The sequence below is a fragment of the Podarcis melisellensis genome (genome assembly GCF_964234715.1).
Source record: "Podarcis melisellensis genome assembly, chromosome: 6".
Taxonomy (NCBI): domain Eukaryota; kingdom Metazoa; phylum Chordata; class Lepidosauria; order Squamata; family Lacertidae; genus Podarcis; species Podarcis melisellensis.
In genome coordinates this window covers 3,789,140-3,803,394 of record NC_138538.1, presented here as the reverse complement: position 1 = coordinate 3,803,394, position 14,255 = coordinate 3,789,140, and the positions used below count along the sequence as shown (strand labels likewise).

General features: G+C 47.7%; 1 protein-coding gene across 4 annotated transcripts in view; it reads right to left on the bottom strand.

The window, feature by feature from the left end:
- Positions 1 to 14,255, bottom strand: part of RBCK1 (RANBP2-type and C3HC4-type zinc finger containing 1) — a 29,376-nt gene that overhangs the window by 5,487 nt on the left and 9,634 nt on the right. For 2 of the 4 annotated variants that reach the window (XM_081916990.1, XM_081916991.1), the window contains exons 3-11: positions 13,009 to 13,199; positions 12,099 to 12,192; positions 9,734 to 9,932; positions 7,066 to 7,208; positions 6,788 to 6,961; positions 4,550 to 4,710; positions 2,782 to 2,893; positions 1,309 to 1,488; positions 40 to 138 (exon numbers count right to left, since the gene is read on the bottom strand). In XM_081916990.1, coding sequence (XP_081773116.1) covers positions 40 to 138; positions 1,309 to 1,488; positions 2,782 to 2,893; positions 4,550 to 4,710; positions 6,788 to 6,961; positions 7,066 to 7,208; positions 9,734 to 9,932; positions 12,099 to 12,192; positions 13,009 to 13,199 — 1,353 coding nt within the window. The remainder of the gene's footprint in view (positions 1 to 39; positions 139 to 1,308; positions 1,489 to 2,781; positions 2,894 to 4,549; positions 4,711 to 6,787; positions 6,962 to 7,065; positions 7,209 to 9,733; positions 9,933 to 12,098; positions 12,193 to 13,008; positions 13,200 to 14,255) is intronic. The other 2 variants (XM_081916992.1, XM_081916993.1) reach the window with 1 other exon arrangement.

Here is a 14,255-nt window from a genome sequence, read left to right as displayed (position 1 = left end):
CCCTCCCCCTTTCAAAGCCCCTCAGCCACCATTTCTCACCAGCAACATCTGTGTGGTCTGCTGCGCAGCCTGGTCATTCTGTGCTCGGATCTGGAGATCATCCTGATACTCCTTGCAGTTCATGTTTTCGTGAATAGCCTGCAGATGAGACATGTGGTTGGGATCCTGACCTCCTGTCTCCTTCCCCCAGATGGTTTGCAAACACTTGTAGGGTGCCCCAGGAATGATGTCATGTACTCAGTAGCTTCTTATCAAGCTGACCTAGGCATCTGCTGAAAATGGCAGATTCCGGATACCACCAATGAGCAGGAAATGGTTGATTGTTCTATTTTTATTCTAAAGGTAAAGGGACCCCTGACCATCAGGTCCAGTCACGGACGACTCTAGGGTTGTGGCGCTCATCTCGCTTTATTGGCTGAGGGAGCCGACATACAGCTTCCGGGTCATGTGGCCAGCATGACTAAGCCACTTCTGGTGAAACCAGAGAAGCGCACGGAAATGCCATTTACCTTCCCACCGGAGTGGTACCTATTTATCTACTTGCACTTTGACGTGCTTTCGAACTGCTAATTTGGCAGGAGCAGGGACCGAGCAACGGGCGCTAACCCCATCACGGGGATTCGAACCGCCGACCTTCTGATCAGCAAGTCCTAGGCTCTGTGGTTTAACCCACAGCGCCACCCGCGTCTCAGTATTTTTGTTCTAGGAAGGGTCTTATCTGAATATTCTACCCCAAGTATCAATATTCATCCGGGGACCACTTGGCTCTTCAGCACTGAAGATTACCATATTTCTCGCTCCATAAGACACACTTTTTTCTTCCTAAAAAGTAAGGGGAAATGTCTGTGCGTCTTATGGCGCGAATGCGTGGTCTCTGAGGCCGAAGCAGATAGGGCTTTTTTTTTTTTTGAAAGAGGGAAGTGGGTGTTGAAACAAAGCTGCTGATCGTTTGCCGATCAGGAGAGAGATAAGGGATGCTAGACATAAAGGAGGCTGCCTGGGAGGGGGGAGGTAAAGATAGCAAACTTGTAAAGGGGGGAAACAGGAAGACTAAAACAATAAGGAGATTGACAGCTGATTGACACCGACAGCACACCTTCAAAAGAGCTTGGCTGATTGGCCCCTCTGAAGTTGTCACCTGATGTCATCATGACATCAGGTGACTAGCCTTCCACCAGCAAGGGACAGCCAAAGGCAGGATCCAGCCCACCGATCCTGAGCTCCAACCACGTTTGCCATCTCCCAGCTGTGGAACGGTCTTCCCTTCCCCGCCCGCAAGCTAAATTTCTAGCGTAACCAACATCTCACCTGGCAAAGCAGGCAGTTCACCCTCTCACACACAGGGCACGGGAACTCGTTCACGTCATCCTCGTAGAAGCACCAGCCCCGGCAGTCCGTGGTTTTGCAGTGGTAGCTGGAGCGGCTGCGGTTTTCGGCAACCGAGACTCCCAGGTCCAAGAAACGCTGGTACTCGTCTTTGCTCAGGAGCTGGAGATCAAATGGGAAAAACAACATCAGAGGAGACCCTCAAAGGGGAAGCAAATTGCCCCAGCTGCCTAATCATGCTGTTTTAAGTCAGGGGATCTGCCTCCGCAAGTATTGAGTGAGAATAATGTTACCCGTGGAACCCAGGATTTTGCAAGAGCTGCCGAGCTTAGATAGCAGGGTTAATAATAATAATAAATTTTTATTTATATCCCACCCTCCCCAGCCGAAGCCGGGCTCAGGGCGGCTAACAACAATAAAATAATACAACATTCCAAAATCAAGAATGTTGCAAGCTCTAAATGGGGCATCAATCAATCTGATATGTAGTTCAGTTGGTTAGAGCACGGTGCTGAGAAATGAGGTTACAGGGAACCAGGCAGAGGGCCTTCTTGGTGGTGGCACCAGCCCTGCGGAACGCCCTCCCATCAGATGTCAAGGAAATAAACAACTATCTGACTTTTAGAATAAATCTGAAGGCAACCCTATTCAATGTTTGTTGTTTTATTGTGTTTTTAATATTCTGTTGGAAGCCGCCCAGAGTGGCTGGGGAAACCCAGCCAGATGGGCGGGGTATCAATAATAAATTATTATTATATTATGATGATTCCTGCATTGCAGGGGATTGGAATAGATGACCCTCAGAGTCCCTTCCAACTTGACAATTCTTTGATTCTATGATAATCAGCCAGAAACAATTTGTGAGAGCATCCATGTGGCACACTGGGTTAGGAGTGTTGAACCAAGGAGTTCAGCGCCCCTCCCCATGAAGCTCATTTGGTGAACATTAGAGAGACCAGTCACTCTCTCACTGTCAACCTAGCCTACCTCAAAAGGTTGTTGTGAGGATAAAATTGGGGAGAGGGACGGAAAGAAACACATACACTATCCTGAGCTCCTTGCAGGAAATCCGGTGTGTGTGTGTATAAGGTAAAGGGACCCCTGACCATCAGGTCCAGTTGTGGCCGACTCTGGGGTTGCGGCCGAGAGAGCCGGTGTACAGCTTCCGGGTCATGTGGCCAGCATGACTAAGCCGCTTCTGGCAAACCAGAGCAGCGCACAGAAACGCTGTTTTCCTTCCCGCTGGAGCGGTACCTATTTATCTACTTGCACTTTGATGTGCTTTCGAACTGCTAGGTTGGCAGGAGCAGGGACCGAGCAACGGGAGCTCACTCTGTCGCGGGGATTCGAACCGCCGACCTTCTGATCAGCAAGTCCTAGGCTCTGTGGTTTAACCCACAGCGCCACCCACATCCTGTGTGTGTGTGTACAAAACAGACATTTTAACAGGCCTACCGCTTTGACCTCCCGTTCCAGCAACTGCCCCGGGCAGGAGTATTTCTCATCAATGTAGGGGCAGCGCACTTCGGGCTCCTGGCTGTTGAGGATGGTTCCTCTCAAGCAGTCCCTGGAGGGAGAAATTATTGGGGGGGGGGTGAAGGGGACACACACGTCACATGGGAATTAGAGGTTCGGAAACATCGGCCGGTGCAGAATTCAGCAGCCAGGCTACTCAATGGGACAAGGAGGTTTGTGCATATTGCATCCATTCTGGCTCAACTGCACTGGTTGGCAATGAGTTTCCAGGCCCAATTCAAAGCGCTGGGTTTGAGCTACAAAGCCTTAAACGGCTCAGGACCGCAATATCTCAAGGGCCGCCTCTCCCCATATGACCCTAAGATCATCATCTGAGGCTCTTATTTGTGCACCTCCTCCACAAGAGGTCCCAAGGGTGGCAACACGGGAACAGGGCCTTCTCTGCAGTGGCTCCCCATCTGTGGAATGCTCTCCCCAGGGAGGCTTGACTGGCACCTTCACTATTTAGATTTTAGGTGCCAGGCAAAAACATTGACATTGTTATTATCAGCGCTCAACATAAAATCACAATACAAAAAACCCCACAAAATACATAAAAATAATACAATGGACGCTCGGGTTGCGAATGTGATCTGTGCAGGAGGCACGTTCACAACCCGCAGCGTTCGCAACCCACAGCGCTGCATCTGCGCACGTGCAGGTTGTGATTTAGTGCTTCTGCACATGCACGAACGCAGAAACCCGCAAGTAACCCGTTCCGGTACTTTCGGGTTCGGCGCAGTGCGCAACCCAAAGCGTCTGTAACCCAAGTTATGACTGTAATAAAAAAGCAAGAATAACCCAATAACCCCCCCCAAAAAAAAAACACATTTTAAAAGGGCATTGGATATCAATCAGCCAAAAGCTTGGCTACAGAAGTACATTTTTGCCTGGCACCTAAAGGTGTATAATGAATGTACCAGCTGCACTTCCCTGGGGAGAGCACTCAATGCCCTTTTAAATGTTTTGTGGGAGTTATTGTTTCATTGCTTGCTTTCACAATTTATTTGTGCTTTTATCCCATGTTTTTATCTTATGAACCACCCAGAGATCGTTTGACGAAGAGTCCAGGTTCGAATACAGATCCGTAGGGGATAGGGGACTCTACTCTTCACTTCTCTCCACTTGGGGAAAATTCCCATTTATTCTCCTCTTCTTAGGGAAGCCGTTCCATCCCAGCTTTGAAGGTGACCCGGAAACTGCAACTAATCCAGAATGCGGCAGCTAGACTGGTGACTGGGAGCGGCTGCCGAGACCACATAACACCAGTCCTGAAAGACCTGCATTGGCTCCCAGCGCATTCTGAGCACAATTCAAAGGGTTGGTGCTGACCTTTAAAGCCCTAAACAGCCTCGGTCCAGTGTATCTGAAGGAGTGTCTCCACCTCCATCGTTCTGCCCAGACACTGAGGTCCAGCTCCGAGGGCCTTCTGGTGGTTCCCTCCCTGCGAGAAGCAAGGTTACATGGAACCAGGCACAGGGCTTTCTCGGTGGTGGCGCCGGCCGTCATATGTCAAGGAAATAAACAACTATCTGGTGTTTAGAAGACATCTGAAGGCAGCCCTGTTTAGGGAAGTTTTTCATGTTTGATGTTTTATCGGGTTTTTAATATTCTGTCGGAAGCCGCTTAGTGTGGCTGGGGAAACCCAGCCTGATGGGTGGGGTATAAGTAATAAATTATTATTATTATTACTGGATTGCTTACTTACTTGCAGAAGGAATGCAAGCATTCCCGCAAGGTCACCCCTTCGCCGGGCTGCAGGGCCAAGAAGCAGATGGGGCACTCCAGGGCCTCGTCCGATGGCACCAAACTCTGCCCATCCAGCTGCAGCAGCCGCTGGTAGTTTTTCTGTTTCTTCTGCTCCTTAGCCTACATAAAAAGAGAGAGAGAGAGACAGAGAAACATTGGAGAGATTGGTGCATTTGGCAAAATGTCCAGATTGACAATCCATAAAACTGATTCAGAATCTGAGCGTGTCTGAACGTGCCAACTGAATTGCAAGATCGGCTAAGAGACAAGACAGACTTTAAGATCTGCCCGCAATAGATTACCGTATTTTTTGCTCTATAAGACTCACTTTTTCCCTCCTAAAAAGTAAGGGGAAATGTGTGTGCGTCTTATGGAGCGAATGCAGGCTGCGCAGCTATCCCAGAAGCCAGAACAGTAAGAGGGATTGCTGCTTTCGCTGCGCAGCAATCCCTCTTGCTGTTCTGGCTTCTGAGACTCAGAATATTTTTTTTCTTGTTTTCCTCCTCCAAAAACTAGGTGCGTCTTGTGGTCTGGTGCGTCTTATAGAGCGATAAATATGGTAAATGTATTGGAAGTGATGTAACAGAATCCTGGGGGGAACTTTATAAAGCTAATTTTCTGCATGTTATAAACTTGTACATATCCTTACATTATCTATCATGTTATCAACGAATAAATTTGTGTATGTTTATTCATGCAGAGAATAATATGTGCTGAGAAATCAGAGAGAGGGGCTGAGGGAAGTCTCTGGAGGGGAGGGTTTGATGGTTGGTGGGGGGAAACAATGAATATGATATGACTTGAAATTTTGTTTGTTGAAATTGTTAATAAAAAATATTTTGAAAAACAAAAACAAAAATGAAGCTAATTTTCTGCCATGAATAAGAAATATTAAGGCGGCTTCCTTTTGCACCAAGAACCACATGTGGACAAGAGGTGGCCGTCTCCCATTTATAGGCCACTAGTGCATCAATTTCTAATAATAATAATAATAATAAATTTTATTTATATCCTGCCCTCCCCAGCCGAAGCTGGGCTCAGGGCGGCTAACAACAATCAAAATAATCCAACATTCTAAAATAATTCATTATAAAATTAATTAAAATCAAATTGATGGCAACCATCAAGGAAAATTCTGTGCAGATTGCCAGAGGAGGGAGTCAGGCTGCGCCCTGACCAAAGGCCTGGTGGAACAGCTCTGTCTTGCAGGCCCTGCGGAAAGATGTCAGGTCCCACAGAGCCCTAGTCTCTTGTGACAGAGCGTTCCACCAGATTGGAGCCGCGGCCGAGAAAGCCCTGGCTCTAGTTGAGGCCAGCCTAACATCTCTGTGGCCTGGGATCTTCAGGATGTTTTTATTTGCAGACCGTAAATTTCTCTGTGGGACATTCCAGGAGAGGCGGTCCCGTAGGTACGAGGGTCCTAGTCCATATAAAGGGTTTATGTAAGCTGGCGCAAAGTATTCATAAGAAAATGAGCATGAAACCGATATGTGGCTCATGGGAGGTTGCCTGGAAGAGAATGTGGCCCTTGAGGCTAGAGAGAGCAAGGTACCGTAGTTGTCAGAGAGTCAGGCCAAAGCCTGGGAGAGACCAGGGTTCGAATCGGTCACGACTGGACCTAATGGTCAGGGGTCCTTTTACCTTAACAATTCTGTAACATGCAGAGAATAGCATCTTTAGAGAAATCAGGGATTGGAACTGAGGGAAGTTGGGGGGGCAGGGAGGGAGGGGTGTTTATGGGAGGGAGGGGGGAAATGAGGGGGAAATTAAGGATGATATGTTTTAAGATACAGTGGTACCTCGGGTTAAGTACTTAATTTGTTCCGGAGGTCCGTTCTTAACCTGAAACTGTTCTTAACCTGAAGCACCACTTTAGCTAATGGGGCCTCCCGCTGCTGCCGTCGTGCGATTTCTGTTCTCATCCTGAAGCAAAGTTCTTAACCCGAGGTACTATTTCTGGGTTAGCGGAGTCTGTAACCTGAAGCGTATGTAACCCAAGGAACCATTGTAATATGTTTTGTTGAATTACTTAATAAAAAAATTATTTTAAAAAAAGAACCTTGAGCCACTCAAGAGATAAAGGTGGGAGACGAAAGCAACAGGTAAATAAGTCAGTAAAAAGGTTCAAAGCACACACACACACACCCCGATCTACATGGTCACTCCTGGCTGCCCCGCCCTCCCAACAGCCAGTCACCTGCTCATACTGCCGCGTGGCTTCCTCTTCCTTCTGCAACCGCTGCAGCTCCTCCACGTCCGGCTGGTACCCTTCCGGCAGGATGTATCCCTTGGGGCGCTCAGCGCAGCACATCTCGCAGCCGGGCCTGGTGGGCTTGTTGACGAAGGTGCAAGTTGGGCATTCCCAGCCGACCTAGGTGGCACCCCGCGCAGGAGAGAAAAAGGAGGAGGATGGGAGCATCACGGAGGGAAAAGAGCATCTCTACCTGCGTCGCCCGCCCCCTCGCAATCCATTACCGGTGGGGGCACGGCGGGCAGAGGTGACGCGGTGCCCCTCTTCTCCTCTTGGAGGCTCGGGGCGCCCGAGGGGTCCACTGACGTCAAGGCTGCCGCTTCTGACGTCCCCCGTGGAACCAACACACCCTCGCGAATGCCTAGCTCTAGACCAAAAGGAAAAGGAAATTATTTTCTTTTCTTTTTCCAAATTTTTTTATTGGTTTTCCAAATTTCTTACAAACATAAACAAAAAAGAAAAAACATTACTATATAAAAACAAACAAACAAACATTTATCCTATTTTTATTACCATTGTTAAATGACTTCCTTGAATCCCTCTAGCTGTGTTTCCATATATCTCATTGTAGCAATTTTCCAATACTAATTTCCAATCAATTTACCTTAGTCAATTAACATCTTTCTTTCTTATCCTATTCACTTGTATCCATGTTATTATTAAATTTGAAACATTTAACTCCTAAGCCAATTTGGTACTCACAAATGATGCTAATTATGTTATCTTAGAATATTTTGCTAAATAGTCCTTAAATTTCTTCCATTCTTCTTGGTATTCCTCCTCCTTCTGTTCGTGGATTCTACCGGTCAGGTCTGCCAGCTCCAGAAAATCCATCATCTTCATTTGCCATTCCTCCACTGTTGGAATTTCTTGTAAGTTCCAGTATTTAGCTAACAAGATTCTTGCTGCAGTTGCGGCATACAAAAACAATCTAACATCTTTCTTGGGCAATTCGAAAACTGTTATTCCAAGTTGAAAGGCTTCTGGTTTTTTAATAAAAGTATATTTCAACATCTTTTTCAACTCATTCTAAATTTTCCCCCAGAAGTCTTTCACCTTAGGACATGCCCACCACATAAGGAAAAAGGTACCCTCCTTTTCTTTGCATTTCCAACATAAGTTATCACCTGTATGATAGATCTTTGCTAATTAAAATTAAGTAAAAATTTTAGAAAGGAAAAAAAGAAAATGATTTTCAAGGAGATCCTCCCTGGTGGGTCTGGGAGCAGACTTTGGGTGTCTGGGGCTGCCTTCCTGGCAGGTGCGCTGGCTGGGTTGAGGGCAGGTAGTTCGGAGGACGCCAGGTTGGCAGGTCTGAAAGAAACTAGAAGCCCCTGCCTTCTTACCCTGAAAGAGGCATTCCTCCCTTTGAGAAGTCAGCTACGCAAAGAAGAAAGTCGCACATGGGTCTTGCTCAGCTGTGCGGACCAGCACATCGCCAGAAAATCAGGACCAAAACCACTCTGGAACAGCTTTGACTGATTGAGTGATTGAGTGATTGATTGATTGATTGATTGATTGATTGACTGATTGCTCAATCGAGTTTACTTATATGCTGCTTCTGAGCTGCACCCAAAACCGGCTTACAGCAATACAGTGGTACCTCGGGTTACATACGCTTCAGGTTACAGACTCTGCTAAACCAGAAATAGTACCTCAGGTTAAGAACTTTGCTTCAGGATGAGAACAGAAATCGTGCTCCGGCGGCGCGGCAGCAGCAGGAGGCCCCATTACCTAAAGTGGTGCTTCAGGTTAAGAACAGTCTCAGGTTAAGAACGGACCTCTGGAACGAATTAAGTACTTAACCCAAGGTACCACTGTAATAGGGACACAGGTGGCGCTGTGGGTTAAACCACAGAGCCTAGGATTTGCCGATCAGATGGTTGGCGGTTCAAATCCCCACAACGGGGTGAGCTCCTGTTGCTGGGTCCCTGCTCCTGCCAACCTAGCAGTTCAAAAGCACATCAAAGTGCAAGTAGATAAATAGGTACCGCTCCAGCGGGAAGGTAAACGGTGTTTCCGTGTGCTGCTCTGGTTCGCCAGAAGCGACTTAGTCATGCTGGCCACATGACCCGGAAGCTGTACGCCGGCTCCCTCGGCCAGTAAAGCGAGATGAGCGCCGCAACCCCAGAGTCAGCCACGACTGGACCTAATGTTCAGGGGTTCCTTTACCTTTACCTTATCACTGTAATTCAAAACATCACAATACAAAGCTTTACAATGGAAGGGCAATGATGGCATGTCTCTTTGCCACCCTGCTGGCAGGACCAAGTCCTGGCACAGATCCCTTTGCTGTCAGAAAAGTCTTCAGTCAGTCTCTCTTGATGTTTGACTCCACTGGTTTGGGTCCTACTCTCTGGAGCAGCAGAAAACAAGCTGGCTCCATCTTCCACGTGAACCTGTTTGGTATCTGGCACCTTCTAGGGTACCACCTCCTCCTAGCAGGATGTCAAAGGTTGCGTACGACCGAGCTGAATCGGCTCTCCCCCACGTCGTACTTCGGAATCCATCAAGGAATCCTCTGATGGTGATTAACGACCTAAGCCTTTAATGAGGCTTCAGGCACGTTCCCTCATCACGCGGAGTATAAAAACAGCAGAAGGAGCTGAGAAATATGAGCTACATTGCTACTTTGTTTCTAACTATGCAGGACAGAAAAGAATATGCACCTGCTCTCTGTGAGAGTCAGTGAACAATTGGGACAAAGAAACAGGAAACTAGTAACATCAACATCCGTCTCCCGTGAGACTTCCAACAGTCTGGAATGTAAACAGAGTCTTGTGACTCCAAAAACTGCACAGTGGCATAAACAGAAACCTAACACAGGAGCCCCAGCCCAGCATCGCCCATCACGCTTGCAGGAGAGTGATGCTCTCCGCACTGATTGCTCACCTTCCAGCTGCCTGCGTTCGTGGTCCCGCTGCAAGGCGTCTTTGCTCAGCTTGGCTGCCCTGGCAGAGAGAAGGTACAGGTAAACTGCGTCACCGTCCTTCTGGATGCCGTGGTAGTGAAGAGTCTCATGGTCTCGCGGAAGCCTCTGCCCCATCACCCACTTCTGGATGCTGGGGGGAAAGCCGTAGTGGAGGAACACCTGGGCCAGGTGAGAGGGGAAGAAGAGACAATTTCAGAGCCCCAAAGCCTCGCAAATCAAGGAAGTCACAAACGGTTTGTCTGGAACAGCTAGGTGTGCTAAACCAAATGGAAAAATATACCCAGCAAGAGTATCATTAGCCCAGAAATGGAAGCAAGAAGAAATTCCGACGAAAGAAGAATAGCAGACAAAATTAATGGACTACACAGAATTAGATAAAATGACACGAAGGATTTGAAACCCGCAGAACCAGAGATTCACAGAAGATTGGAAGAAATATACGGGCTATTTGAAGAGCAACTGTAATGAACAAATTACGCTAGTAGGACTACAAGAAGTTTTGTAAGGAGAAATGTATGAAACATTGCAAAGTAGAGAAAGAATAGAGATATTAGTTATGAGACTTAAATGTTATAGTGAAAGTAAGAAATGTGTATTAAGTGATAGATTGGAAAAATTTCAGATGTGATCGATGGAAGTCAAACAAAAACTGTATAAGATGTAAAAGTATGTTTAATTACTGTTGAATATGCTATTTTTTAAAAAAAACTAATACAAAATTATTATTATTTTTTTAAAAAGGAAAAAGTATACCCGATGAGGACTTCTGTGCTACTCAAAAGCTTGCTTTGAATTACTTGAAAGTGATTTACAGATGGCATTTAACTCCAAGTAGGCTTGCTAAGATGTACAAGACAGAATTAAGTGCTGGAGATGCAAAGAGGCAGAGGGAACGTTCTTTCATAGGTGGTGGACTTGAAAAAGAGTACAGTCATACCTCTTTAATATCTTCGGTTGAGGTTACGTCTTTTCAGGCTGTGTCCCAGAAAGGGTTACTTCCGGGTTTCGCCGCGCACACATGCGCAGATGCTCAAAATGACGTCACGCGCATGCGCAGAAGCAGCAAATCGTGACCCGCACAGATGCGGGTTGCGTTCTGCTCATGTTGCGAATGGGGCTCCAGAATGGATCCCATTCGCAACCAGAGGTACCACTGTATTGGGAATTAATCCATAATGAACTGAAAAAAATGTTCGAAAGTACTTTCCCCCAAAAAACAGAAAAGTCCTTTCTGTTGGGGATAATTCAGAATGAAATTCTCAGGTGTCAAAAAAGATTATTTACGTATGCCACTACTGCAGCCCGTTTTTTGTTAGCCCCAAAATGGAAAACGAGTGAGGTTCCAACCAAAGAAGAATGGCTACTTAAGTTGACGGAATATGTGCAGCCTGCAGACTTAACATATAGAATAAGAGAAGAACAAGAACATACATTCAGAGAAGATTGGAAAACATTTATTGAATACAGTGGTACCTCCAGTTATGAACTTACAGTGGTACCTCGGGTTACATACGCTTCAGGTTACAGACTCCACTAATCCAGAAATAGTACCTCAGGTTAAGAACTTTGCTTCAGGATGAGAACAGAAATCGCGCTCCGGTGGCGCAGCAGCAGCAGGAGGCCCCATTAGCTAAAGTGGTGCTTAACCTGAGGCACCACTGTAATTCGTTCCGGAGGTCCGTTTGTAACCCGAAACCGTTCTTAACATGAAGCGCACTTTCTCTAATGGCACCTCCCGTTCGTGCTGCACCACTGGCGCGCAACTTCCGCTCGCATTCCAGTGCAAAGTTCGCAACCAGGAGCATCTACTTCTGGGTTAGCAGAGCTTGTAACCTGAAGCATGCGTGAGGAGGACGGTACGTAACCCGAGGTTCCACTGTACATGGGAAATAACTATAGCTGAAAACGCTGGCAACATTTAGATCAATTCAACGGTGTAAATAAGTTTTGATGGATGTAATAATGGAATACTGAATGGGATAGTTTCTGTAAAATATACAGGGATTTATATGTAAAATGAATCATGGAAAGAGAAGAAGGGAAGCCACTGATATCTTAAGGATGTAAAAATGAGTATTTTAAATTGTAAAACAAAATTTAACAAAAATTATAAATAAATTTAAAAAGCTTGCTTTTCTGCTCAACAAAAACAGTGCTGTTGTTTTCCATGCTTCTCACTTATCCAAAAGTTTAAGCAGCTCCTTCAGTTAGCCAATATTTTATTATACAGGTGATATCCAATGTTTGTCATAGTCGTCACATAAACATTGCAGGGTGTCCCATGCGGGATTCAAACCTGCAGCCTTGGCCTTATCAGCCCATTACCATGTCTTTGAGGGATGCCAACGTCATGCAAGGCTGGACTTTCAGGTAAATGGGGACGGTGCTCATCTGGGCATCTTCCACGCCCACCCACAGCCTGGGAGAAGAAAGGAAATGATCTATTATTCCCTGTCCCCAAATTGTGTCTGCCCAATCCTCCTTTCAGAAACCTCCTTTCAGAAACTCCAGAGACAACCATGCTGCTTTTTGCTATGGCAGGAGTGTGAAAGCTCTGGCCCTCCAGCCCTCTTTATCAGGCCCTCAATACCTTTCCTAGGCCACACCTCCTTCCCAGATGGATAGAGAATGAAGGGTTTGCAAGGGTGTGTAGAAACTAGAGGAGTGCAAAAAGGTAAAGGGACCCCTGACTATTAGGTCCAATCACGGACGACTCTGGGGTTGCGGCGCTCATCTCACTTTATTGGCCGAGGGAGCCGGTGTACAGCTTCTGGGTCATGTGGCCAGCATGACTAAGCCGCTTCTGGCGAACCAGAGCAGCGCACGGAAATGCCGTTTACCTTCCTGCCAGAGCGGTACCTATTTATCTACTTGCACTTTGACGTGCTTTTGAACTGCTAGGTCGGCAGGAGCTGGGACCGAGCAACGGGAGCTCACCCCGTGGCGGGGATTCGAACCGCCAACCTTCTGATCAGCAAGCCCTAGGCTCTGTGGTTTAACCCACAGCGCCACCCGCGTCCCTAAGAGGAGTGTACAAAGGTGAAAAACTACATCTGTTGCTCTGCCCAGTTTCGCTGCCATCCCTGCCCACCATGCGGCCCTTGGAAGGCTGCCCGGAAGTGAATACGGCCCCCCAAAAGCATCCCCCCTGCCCCTGCTCTATGGAACTGCCATCTCTACCCGTTGACGATTGCTCTCAGCTATTCGCTGGCCTTTTTGTGGCGTAATCCGTCACCTGATGTCTTGCGTGGGGTAGGCGTCCTGCTGTAGCTGCACCACGACGGGGGCACGGCGCTGGGCCAGCCAGGCGGCACACTCCTGGGCTGCCCCCTCGTCCCCTCCGCTGATGGCTTCCGCCAGCTTCAGGGCCTGCTGTTCCGCTGAGAACGAGAAACGGGTTGGGTAGGCCCAAGTGTGACGCGGCAGCTAAAAAAGCCAATGCAATTCTGGGCTGCATCAATAGGAGTATAGCATCTAGATCAAGGGAAGTAATAGTGCCACTGTATTCTGCTCTGGTCAGACCTCACCTGGAGTACTGTGTCCAGTTCTGGGCACCACAGTTCAAGAAGGACACTGACAAACTGGAACGTGTCCAGAGGAGGGCAACCAAAATGGTCAAAGGCCTGGAAATGATGCCTTATGAGGAACGGCTAAGGGAGCTGGGCATGTTTAGCCTGGAGAAGAGGAGGTTAAGGGGTGATATGATAAAGGTAAAGGTAAAGGTACCCCTGCCCGTACGGGCCAGTCTTGACAGACTCTGGGGTTGTGCGCCCATCTCACTTAAGAGGCCAGGGGCCAGCGCTGTCCGGACACACTTCCGGGTCACGTGGCCAGCGTGACATCGCTGCTCTGGCGAGCCAGAGCCGCACACGGAAACGCCGTTTACCTTCCCGCTGGTAAGCGGTCCCTATTTATCTACTTGCACCCGGAGGTGCTTTCGAACTGCTAGGTTGGCAGGCGCTGGGACCGAGCAGCGGGAGCGCACCCCGCCGCAGGGATTCGAACCGCCGACCTTTCAATCGGCAAGTCCTAGGCGCTGAGGCTTTAACCCACAGCGCCACCTGCGTCCCAGGTGATATGATAGCCATGTTCAAATATATAAAAGGATGTCACATAGAGGAGGGAGAAAGGTTGTTTTCTGCTGCTCCAGAGAAGCGGACACGGAGCAATGGATCCAAACTACAAGAAAGAAGATTCCACCTCAACATTAGGAAGAACTTCCTGACAGTAAGAGCTGTTTGACAGTGGAATTTGCTGCCAAGAAGTGTGGTGGAGTCTCCTTCTTTGGAGGTCTTTAAGCAGAGGCTTGACAACCATATATCAGGAGTGCTCTGATGGTGTTTCCTGCTTGGCAGGGGGTTGGACTCGATGGCCCTTGTGGTCTCTTCCAACTCTATGATTCTATTCTATGATTCTATGATTCTAAGTCGTGGCGGCAAACTCGCCCGCAGAAGCCAGGGGGTGTTGCAAATTGCAACGGAG